Source organism: Corythoichthys intestinalis, chromosome 18, assembly GCF_030265065.1.
Source record: "Corythoichthys intestinalis isolate RoL2023-P3 chromosome 18, ASM3026506v1, whole genome shotgun sequence".
NCBI lineage: Eukaryota > Metazoa > Chordata > Actinopteri > Syngnathiformes > Syngnathidae > Corythoichthys > Corythoichthys intestinalis.
In genome coordinates, this window is record NC_080412.1 from 40,312,529 (window position 1) to 40,324,688 (window position 12,160).

Genomic DNA, 12,160 nt, shown 5'->3' on the forward strand with positions numbered 1-12,160 from the left:
CGGAGAGTTAGAACTTTTATCTGAGGAATATTTCGTGGTTGTTGCTTAAGTAAAGAAATAAAATCTGAAACAGACATTTCACACCAGTTATGGGTTTTGATGAGTAACTCACTCTAAATCTTTTTGTATATATTGGCCCTCTTGCTAGCTTCAACCCTGATCCCATTTGGCCTTAATTGTCCCATTATGCTTCCCTTGTCCCTACTCCCCCACTGAGGGAAGCTCTCACAGGAAGCCTGCTGATGCATAATAAGCAGCCCATTGACTGGTAAACTCTCCATCGACAGTAGTACATACAGTGGGGCAAATAAGTATTTAGTCAACCACTAATTGTGCAAGTTCCCCCACTTGAAAATATTAGAGAGGCCTGTAATTGTCAACATGGGTAGACCTCAACTATGAGAGACAGAATGTGGGGGAAAAAAACTGAAAATTACATTGTTTGATTTTTAAAGATTTTATTTCCAAATTAGAGTGGAAAATAAGTATTTGGTCACCTACAAACAAGCAAGATTTCTAGCTGTCAAAGAGGTCTGACTTCTTCTAACGAGGTCTAATGAGGCTCCACTCGTTACCAGTATTATGGCACCTGTTTTAACTCATTATCGGTATAAAAGACACCTGTCCACAACCTCAGTCAGTCACACTCCAAACTCCACTATGGCCAAAACCAAAGAACTGTCGAAGGACACCAGAGACAAAATTGTAGACCTGCACCAGGCTGGGAAGACTGAATCTGCAACAGGTGCTCGGTGTAAAGAAATCAACTGTGGGAGCAATTATTAAAAAATGGCAGACATACAAAACCACTTATAATCTCCCTCGATCTGGGGCTCCATGCAAGATCTCACCCCGTGGCGTCAGAATGATAACAAGAGCGGTGAGCAAAAATCCCAGAACCACACGGGGGGACCTAGTGAATGACCTACAGAGAGCTAAGACCACAGTAACAAAGGCTACTATCAGTAACAGAATGCGCCGCCAGGGACTCAAATATCCTGCACTGCCAGACGTGTCCCCCTGCTGAAGAAAGTACATGTCCAGGCCCGTCTGCAGTTCGCTAGAGAGCATTTGGATGATCCAGAAGAGGACTGGGAGAATGTGTTATGGTCAGATGAAACCACAATAGAACTTTTTGGTAGAAACACAGGTTCTCGTGTTTGGAGGAGAAAGAATACTGAATTGCATCCAAAGAACACCATACCCACTGTGAAGCATGGGGGTGGAAACATCATGCTTTGGGGCTGTTTTTCTGCAAAGGGACCAGGACGACTGATCTGTGTAAAGCAGGGGTGTCCAAACTTTTTGCAAAGTGGGCCAGATTTGGTGCGGTAAAAATTTGGGGCTGACATCCTTTATGTCAAACAATATATTTGAGCAAATTTTAGCAAGCCATTCTGTGTGTCACATTTGCTTTATTATTTTTCTAATTAATAATTTCAACAATCTCGCAACTAACCTTTGTGGCGTTCTCTTTCGACTCTCGGGCTCTTGCGAAATACTGCTGCTGTGAAATTAAACTAGCTTCTAGTTGCTTCAATTTCTCGCAACGTATCTTCCCTGTAATCTTGTTGTACATGTCAGCGTGTCTTGTTTGGTAATATCGCCTCACATTGAATTCTTTAAAAACAGCATCTGTCTTTTTGCAAATGAGGCAGACATTTGTTGCATATTTTCGTGAAGAATTTCCACCTATCCTTGACCCGTCGGCCGTCGCAGTAAACTTTCTTTTTTTTTGTTGATTGTCGCCATTTTAGAAAATTGGCAGTAAAGGGCCACACGGGGTAATGTTGCTTTGAGTGCTACTGCCTTTCGTGGGTAAATGAGGAGCAGCATTTAGTGTGTAAGATACTTCATATGCTGGTAGCAGTACTGCTGACCAATATATTAAGTCTGTGTGTGGGCCAGACGTTATTGATTTTATGACAGATGCTGGGGGCGGGATGAAATTTGACCACGGGCCGCATTTGGCCCCCGGGCCGGACTTTGGACATGTCTGATGTAAAGGAAAGAATGAATGGGGCCATGTATCGAGAGATTTTGAGTGAAAATCTCCTTCCATCAGCAAGGGCATTGAAGAGGAGATGTGGCTGGGTCTTTTAGCATGACAATGATCCCAAACACACAGCCAGGGCAACAAAGTTGTGGCTTCGTAGGAAGCATTTCAAGGTCCTGGAGTGGCCTAGCCAGTCTCCAGGTCTCAACCCCATAGAAAATCTGCGGAGGGAGTTGAAAGTCCGTGTTGCCCAACGACAGCCCCAAAACATCAATGCTCTAGAGGAGATCTGCATGGAGGAATGGGCCAAAATACCAGCAACAGTGTGTGAAAAGCTTGTGAAGAGTTACAGAAAACCTTTGGCCTCCGTTATTGCCAACAAAGGGTACATAACAAAGTATTGAGATGAAGTTTTTGGTATTGACCAAATACTTATTTTCCACCATGATTTGAAAATAAATTATTTAAAAATCAGACAATGTGATTTTCTGTTTTTTTTTTCCACATTCTGTCTCTCATGGTTGAGGTTTAACCATGTTGACAATTACAGGGCTCTCTAATATTTTCAAGTGGGAGAACTTGCACAATTAGTGGTTGACTAAATACTTATTTGCCCCACTGTAAATCCGGCATTTGATGGTGAAGTCTATTGATTAAACCAACCCAAGTAAAACGCTAACATCTACTAATTTTTGTTCAATCCTGGTTAATCTTATTTTTTAATCATAATCCCAACCCTCGGTATCACTTCATAATACAATAGTCTCAAGCAGGGGTGGTAACGATTTGTGGTACACGATAACGATGATCTCGTGATATTGTAATACAACAATTATCAGGAAATCATTCTAGGACAGGGTTGGGCAAACCGGTCCTCGAGGGCTGCCGTGGGTCCTTGTCTTTGTTCCAACTGATTCAGCAAAGACAGTTTAACTAATGAGGTTTTAGCGGAAACAAGAAGCACCTGACTGCAATTAAGTGATTGCACTTGTAAGAAACCAGATTGGTGAAAGGCTGTCTTCATGATGGGTTTGAACAAAAACCCACACCTACTGCCGCCCTTTCTGGATTAATTTGCCCACCCCTGTTCTAGGATATTCTACAAAACAACCAATAAACTGAAAAACAAGCTATTGCCGTCCTTCTGCTGTGAATTGGAATGAGTTATCGCTAGTGCAAGTCCAATCCGTTTAAAGTAGCAGGGATGGCAGCGAATGAATGAATGTGCATTCATTCGCTGCCACTCTCCCAGTTCAAATGGATTGGACGTTTGTGCCTGTCAATGGCAGCCAATGCCAGGCAATGAGTTAATTTTCGATCACTTCCGTTTCCTTTTGGGTCATTTAAAGGTAGACATGTGCCGATTACAGGTTTCAAGGTACACGTGACATGAAAACGTCACGGTTTCAAAACCGCAAAAAAATTCCGTCATACCGTCCCTAAGGTATTAGCTATTTTTCGTCCCAAAAATGCAGGGAGAAATCCCTTGCTTGCAGCTGTAAGGCTCAACCCTCCCCCACCTGTTGTTGCTCATTGTCAGGGAGTCAGCTGCGCTACACGATGGCTGGAGGAGGTGAAACTCCTGAACATTTTAATCCCCATTGAAGAAAACAAAATCGCTAGTATGGGAATACTTTGGCTATAGAAAAGTTACAGACTGCCGCAGCTTAGAGGAGGAGGAGGAGCAACCGACATGTAAAACATGTTTGCGGAGGGTGGCTGCCGGTCAGAGGCATAGCAAGGGTCCCCGGGGGGCTCCAGGCAACAAGCAAAATGGGGCCCTTCTGAGTCACGTGACACACACACATACTCGCACATTAGTGGGGGGGTACGAGCACGCACTGCGTGCAAGTGTGGTCATCTTGGCCATAAAAGTGGCGAAAACTAAGCACTTTACACTGACTCATGTGGATGTACTCACGTTCGTTCATGGACGCACACATTTTAACAGGTGGCCGTCCTCTGCTCAAAATACCCACCTTACGCCTATTCTCGCTCCAAGAATACACAGCGCTTGTGACGTTGCACAATAACTGGACTGGTTTCAATGGGAACGTACGCATACCCAAGGAACCTTGCTAAAAGGAGTATAAAAATAGCTATAAAATCATTTAGGACTATTTTGGATGCATGTACCTTATTTTTCGGACTATAAGTCGCACCAGCCATAAAATGCCCAAGAGGAAAAAAACATATATAAGTCGCTTTGGAGTATAAGTCGCATTTTGGAGGAAATTTACCTGATAAAATTCAATAAATAGAACAGATATGTCATCTTGAAAGGCAACAACATGCTGAATAAATGTACAGTATGATAATGTTACATGGTGTACGAACAACCAAATGCGAACGTGGCCGGTATGTTAACATAGCTATTAAGAGTTATTCAGATAATTATAGCATATAGGACATGCTAACAAGTTTACCAAACCATCAATGCCACTCCAAAACACCAAAATAACATGTTAAATGATATAATAATGTGTTAATAATTTCACACATAAGTCGCTCCTGAGTATAAGACGCACCCCCAGCCAAACTATGAAAAAAACTGCGACTTATAGTCCGAAAAATACGGTATGTTATATTTTTCTTATAGAGCATTTGACAAGGAATATGATAGACCCATTAATAGACTTTTGAAAAAAAATCACAATTTCTTTAAGTAGTCACATGAATAATGAGGTGGCCTGTGAAAATCAACGTAAAACAACTCGGCAAGGACTTTCCAGAGAGTACTTGCTGAGTCCCTCTTTAAACAATCATGTGGTATTAATAGCTGATTGGACTTTCTTAAACATGTATAATCTACGTGACATGGTTAGTGCTGATAGGGATAGATAACAGAATCGTTAGTCGGCCAAATGATTCCATGGTATTGAAACACTCCCTACACTTGTCGCTGCGACAGTGCAGTAAAGCTGCGTGTGCTAAATCTATTGGCCCTCTGGGGGCCCCTGCTGGCTGGGGGCCCTAGGCAATTGCCTGGTTTGCCTAATGGGATGCGTCGCCTCTGCTGCCGGGGAGGCAATACCGCCAATATGATTTCGCATTTATACAAAATTAAAGGTTAGTAAACACTAGCATGAACTTTTCCCACCAGCTATGAGAGTTAAATCCAGCGTGTTTAGTGTGTCTTGCGGTGGTAAAACGTGGTATTGTTTTTCCTTTTTGGAAACTGTGTTGAGTGAGAGTGTGTGTATAATCTAAACATGATACATACGAGTCATACACACATTCTTTTTATGGAAAATAATTGACGTTCACCTAAAGGACTGTATTAATTTTATTGAGAATATTTCAGTATTTTTTTGTTATTTTTAAACTTTATTTTAGTTTAACATTATAGTTATTTTCCAAGTTGCTAATATGTTTTGAATAAAAATTCTGTTCAACTGAATTTTTAATTTATTTATTTTTAACCCAGATATCGCAACGTAATCCATTTTAACGCTGTGATACCGTGAAACCATGATATTTCTGCTTTCAGAATCTCATACCAGAACTTCCTGTTGTTTTTGGGGCATTTACAAGTCACCTTATGTTGATTTTGGGTTACTGAAAAAGGAAGTGACTCAAGAATGTCCCAAAATGAATAAGAAGTGACTCTAAATCAACAGGAAGTGACCTATAAATGCCCTAATATGAACAGATGTGTCTTTAAATGCACCCAAAACCAGGAAGACTGGCTGTGAATGCTCTGTTTCAGTGCCATTGATGGCGCTAGACGTCCAGTCCAGTAAAAAAAAAAAATTGGATGTCTAGCACCATCAAAGGCAGCTAGTGAGGTAACCTAGACACTATTCTAATAGAAGATTTTGGTAGTGACCTATTGGTTTATTTTTTAATTTCTAAACAGTGACACCTTTTTAAAACCACATCGATTCTTGGTGGGAGAATATCGATACCTTTTTTAGGCTACAAGTATTGCTATTTATCACCTTTTTTATATATTGTCACACCCCTAGTCCTAACCCTAATGCTGGTTAACCTTTGCTAATCCTTCACAGGCAAATAGGGGACAACCTCATAGTGCCAGGTGGGGTGAAAACCATCGAGGCCAATGGCAAGATGGTGATCCCCGGTGGTATCGACATTCACACCCACCTCCAGATGCCGTATCGCGGGACCACCACCGTGGATGACTTTGCTCAGGGGTCTAAAGCAGCTCTCGCTGGGGGTACCACCATGATCGGTAAGAACCGAAGGGTTGAAAAACTAATGAGCAAAAGAGGTGGAGCTGACACTCTAAGCGAGTCCCCTATGGGCGACTCTCCAAAGCAAGTCTATACAAAAGGCTTAATAAAAGGGGGGTCATTTGGGCAAGCGGCTCCCATGGAAATAGAGAAGACTGTGTTTTCTTGTCTTCTTAACACAGCAAGTACATATCTACTGTATGTGTGTGTCCTAAGAGACACGGCTCCATCACAAGCAACAGCTGCGAGATTGCATCGTCGCCGTCATGCTAAACTTCTATGAAAGCTGGCAGTGAGACATCTACTAACAGACATGCCCCTGTTAACGCTATTCACGCACCCCATTCATTTGTGGAGGGGGATTATATTTCTGAGACTAAGTGAAAACATTCACTCGTTGGGTGTGTAATGTGAACAGTTTCTCCATACTAGATTTCAGATTGTTTGCATAGAAATAATGTTTAAAGCCAGTTATCCCTCATGTTATGCAAAACACAGATGAGTCAGAATTTGTATGTTTTTTCTCAGTCCAGTCTTTGATTGATTGAATTGAACGGTCTATGAATATAGCCGCTGATGGCTCAATTTTATACTACAGTCTCATGTTGTGACAAAAACAAAATGTGACATCTGCCAATGTTTTGTCGCCACGGGTGGATCACAGCCAAAACACACACTGACAAACGATCCTGGAAGATATAATGGAAAATAGGAAATACCAGCGCATAACTCTGGACTTCACCCTTCGGTTACTAAACCCTGCCTTGCTTCTGCTCCCTATACAGTGGATCATGTGATCCCGGAGGCAGGAAGCAGCCTGATGGAGGCCTATGACCAATGGAGGCAGTGGGCTGACGAGAAGGCCTGCTGCGACTACTCTCTCCACGTGGACATCACCCACTGGAACGACAGCGTCAAACAGGAGGTGGAAAGCCTGATGAAGGACAAAGGTATACCACAATATTAGAGTTGTCCGAGAATGACTTTTTAAACCATAACCGATATTGTCTCCCAAAATTTTGATACTGATATCAAACCGATACAAATATATGCAGTCGTGGATTCAACATATCATGGCTAATAGTACTGTGATGCCCCACTCGATGCTTTAACAATGATAAATGTAACAACCTCAAGGTTTTCCAAATAAGAATTCTGTGAAAAATAAGAGAACAGCCTTAACTGAAGCTATGTCATTTTTGTCAACAATAACAATAACGAAAATATTTCGTCAACAAACAATTTTTACATGATGATGACGTGACAATGGCTAGCTAAAAATGCGTCCTGGGAACAGAACATAATGAGAGGGATGCCAGTTTTCATCTGTCGAGACGAGAACTAGTTGAAAATTCGCCATAGTTTCCGTCATAAGTTCATAATGTGTGACATTTTCTTATCATATGTGTTAAAGATGTCCCGATCGATCGGCATCCACGTCATTTTCAAAGTAACGGAATCGGCAAAAAAATATCGGGCATGCCTTTTTTTAATATATATATATATTTTTTGATTAAATGGTTTTCTAATTGTATTTAATGTTACAGACAAAATGTCTTACATTCATCCAGAGTCTTTAGTTCTGGCTTAAAGTAGGGCTATCAAATTTATCACGTAAACGGCAGTAATTAATTTTTTTTTAATTAATCACGTTAAAATATTTCATGCAATTAACGCATGCGCAGCACGACCCACTCACGCATTGTCGCGTTCAATCTATAATGGCGCCATTTTACCTATATATAGAGCTAACAGGCAGCGTAAAATGAGTAAAGAGAATTTTGGCAGTGTTTGGAGTCTCTTTTTAATTGGCTAAAGCCTTAAAATCCCTCTCTCAACAATTAGAAATATCGTGGGAAACAATGTGGGGAAGAACGGTAGTGGTTGATCTTTTCCTTAACACCCTATGTTACTTCCCAAAGCAGAGAAGACATATCAATTGGTGCCACTACGCACAGTAATGGTTGCACTTCCCATCATGCATTTGGGCAGAACAGTTAAATGGCTACAGTATCTCAACAAATACTCTAGATGGCAATATTTAGTCACAATATACAAAGTCACATTTATCCTTTAAGAATTACAAGTCTTTCTATCCGTGGATCCCTCTCACAGAAAGAATGTTGATAATGTAAATGCCATCTTGAGGATTTATTGTCATAATAAACAAATACAGTACTTATGTACTGTATGTTGAATGTATATATTCGTCCAAGTTTTATTCATTTTTTTCTTAATGCATTGCCAAAATGTATATGATCGGGAAAAATTATCGGGAATGATTGGAATTGAATCGGGAGAAAAAAAAAAGCAATTGGATCGGGAAATATCGGGATCGGCAGATACTCAAACTAAAACGATCGGGATCGGATCAGGAGCAAAAAAACATGATCGGAACAACCCTAATATGTGTAGTTAGCACGCACACACACCACCTCACACACACCACTGCTCATCAGGCTCCTTGTGAAACACATGTCAGGTGCTTATTGTTAAGTTTTGTTTTTGTATCTTGGCTAGATATGCCACGTTGCTTTAGCCTTTTAAGTTCTGTGCTGAGTGATCATCGCACACTAAATGTAACTTGTAGCGTTAGCATAGCGCTCGCGTTAGCATAAGCATTTAGCGTGGTGAGTGTCATCTTAAACACTTGGAAAACATTTTACAAGCAGTTCGTGACATCCAGGTAATTTTAATTACTTGAAAAAAATATAGCCTACTGTTTTCCTGCTGAGTGTGTAATATCATCACGAAGTTGGTGAAGTCCTTGTACACTCTACAATTATGTGCTCGTCTGTCAATGTTCATTCGAAATTGTTGGAAATCTTTTATTTATTTATTCATGGACTAAAACTTTGAAGTTTACAGAAGAAAACATTTTGAGTAATTGTCCCCTAAAACTAGACTAAATCTAAAACTCACAAAAATACACATGGTCCCAGGCTTCAACTGGGACTGTGTGCTTTGGTCAGATGAGACCAAGATTGACCTTTTTGGCAACAAACACTCTAAGTGGGTCTGGCGTGCCACCAAAGATGCGCATGCTGAAAAGCACCTCATACCCACTGTGAAGTATAGGGGTGGGTCAGTGATGCTGCGGGACTGTTTCGCTTCCAAAGGCCCTGGGAACCTTGTTAGGGTTCATGGTATCATGAATGCTTTGAAATACCAGGACATTTTAAATCAAAATCTGTTGCCCTCTGCCTGAAAGCTGAAGATGGGTCGTCACTGGGTCTTTCAGCAAGACAATGACCCTAAACATATGGCCAAATCTACACAGAAATTGTTCACCAGACACAAAATCAAGCTCCTCCCATGGCCATCTCAGTCCCCAGACCTTGTTCTGTTGGCAAAAGGGGGTTGTACAAAGTATTAACACCAGGGGTGCTAATAATTGTGACACACATTATTTGATGTCAAATCATTTTTTTCTTTATGTGGGATTTTTTCCCCACTGAATGAATGCACTTGTATTGAAGGTTGGATTTTTCTCTTTTTTTTCCATTAAGGTCCCATATTATTTGAATTAAAAAAAAAATTATTAGAAGCTAATAAACACATCTTTTTCAGGGGTGCCAATAATTATGGAGTGCACTGTAAGCCACAAATAACGTGGTGGGACTACAGGAACTGCTATGGTACATTGGCTGCAGAGGCGAGCGCGTACATTTAGGTCTCCGTCTTCGCAATGAGCTCACGTCGACAATGATGACGTCAGCAGAAAGTGCTGGAACTTTTCAAAGCTAGTTACACCTAGCATCAACAAGGGGTGTCAAAACCCGAAACACAGGCAGGAAATAAATTGACATGACAGCACTGTGTTATGCATACTGGCCCAAAACCAATATTGAAAAACCGATGTCGATATTATCCGAAATAATTTTGAAATGCTTTTATCAGCCGATATTTTCTAGATCCGCCCCTGCCTACAACCACAAAACTTTGTTATGAAATGTCAGTTTTTCTCAAAATTGAGGTCAAATTCAATTGCTTAGCTATGTGCACCATCCTTCTTATGTGTCTTTTTTTCATTTTCACAGGCGTAAACTCCTTCCAGGTGTACATGGCTTATAAGGACTACTACCAGATGAGCAACAGCGAGGTATGTAGCTCACAGCTTTAAAGCATGAGGCTAACTGTCAGTTTCCAACATTTGGCTTGAGAACTGTCACACTTTCATACTCACGATACGCGAGTCATTTTAGGACATCACACAAAATAACTGCAGAATTTAAGACGGTCATTTGGCTGAAAGGGAAAACATCGTTAACTGTACGGCAACAATTTGAGACTAATTTATTGTGTTTTGTGACTCTTTTCTCTGGCTGCAGCTCTATGAGGTGTTTACCTTCTTGGCAGAAAGGGGGGCCATTGCTCAGGTCCATGCGGAAAATGGAGAGATCATTGCAGAGGTAACAAAAACTGTTGCTCTCGCAAACAGCTTCTCATGACCTAACTTAGGTCATCTCCTATTTTAAACTAGTAAAGACTAAACACGCTGTCACGAAAGAGAGTAGGAGTACTTCTTCCATTTTGTATGGTTCGCAAATGAGCGTGTTGGATCTGATTCAGCCCTCATTCCTAACTATCTTATCAGGTTTTAAACAAGGACTTGGATGGAGTCCATCGTCGTCTTTTCAAGCACAAATGATAGCCGCATGATGTCTGAGTCGACTTAAAGCCACTGTTTCAATTGTAACCATGACATCCGATACCTAACTTTGACCATTCAAGGCTATAATTGCCTTTGGAATGCCATTACAACCACATACAGACTATTTGAGATCCTAAATGTCCTGTATTACCAGTCAGTGTAAAGCTATGCTGATATGTTATGGGCAACATGTTACATAGTAACGCCTAGAGTGGTCAGAAAATGACTTAGTCGTTGACTGACATATTCATATTCATTATTTTTTCAATCATTCATTGTTTATTTAATTTTTGCTATGTTAATACAAATGGTCTGCTCCCATAACAAATCCCAAGCATTTTAGGTCAGAGACATCTTATGGTCAATAAGCATAACTGCTATGTAGGGCTGCAACTAACAATTATTATTATTATTATTTTTTTAGAGTTGATTGAGCTGAGCCAACGTTTAATTAAACGATTCATCGATTAATCGAATAATGTCACTTTTTTCAATTACCTTCACAATTTAACTCGCTGTTTTAGACACGTTGCACATAACAATGAAGAAAAAATAGATGACTATATGTTTCAAAAATAATATTTTATTAGTTTCCTGACCTAACTGTAGTCTACACCTGTACTGGGTTAAGTACATAAAGCGTGTTAAAGTGACTGTGACATGTTAAAAAAAATCTTATATATAGCATTAATCTTATTAATTTATTAATCTTATGAATAGCATTATAATGTGAATTAAAATTATATTTTGAGACGATTCGACTATATAGAACAGGGGTCCCCAAACTTTTTCCTGTGGGGGCCACATAACTTTTCCCTTCTCTGATGAGGGGCCGTGGTCAGTTTGTAACAGAAAAAGTGTGACGATTGCAGGAGTGCCTAAATGTAAAAATGTATTGTTTTTCAGATAGCCACAATCAAATAACCCTTTTTGGATTCTTCACGGAACAAAAGTAAATAAAATAATAATATATATAATAATGATAATAATAATAACTGAAAAAGAGGGTTAATTTGACTGGGGATCTCTGTGTGTATGTGTGGTATAAAGCCGGCGACGCTATGGAGTTGTGACTCCGATCAGAGAATCAACAGGGGACGTTCAGGATTTATTTGTTTCCTTTAATGATGATGAACTGAGTATAAGATTTATTTTGCTGTATTGTGGTTTCTGTGAATACAAGATAACCATATAACATGTCAGTAATATAATATACAGTATATAACCTATATACATATACTGTATTATACACATATCTAAATTAACAGGAACAGCATAAAATATAATAGAAATGAAATATCAATGCTAATCATT

The 12,160-nt window shown here is 40.0% G+C and overlaps 1 protein-coding gene across 2 annotated transcripts in view; it reads left to right on the forward strand.

The window, feature by feature from the left end:
- dpysl3 (dihydropyrimidinase like 3) overlaps positions 1–12,160 on the forward strand; it is a 74,327-nt gene that overhangs the window by 28,547 nt on the left and 33,620 nt on the right. For both annotated transcript variants that reach the window (XM_057820756.1, XM_057820755.1), the window contains exons 3-6: positions 6,007–6,191; positions 6,978–7,142; positions 10,233–10,294; positions 10,524–10,604. In XM_057820756.1, coding sequence (XP_057676739.1) covers positions 6,007–6,191; positions 6,978–7,142; positions 10,233–10,294; positions 10,524–10,604 — 493 coding nt within the window. The remainder of the gene's footprint in view (positions 1–6,006; positions 6,192–6,977; positions 7,143–10,232; positions 10,295–10,523; positions 10,605–12,160) is intronic.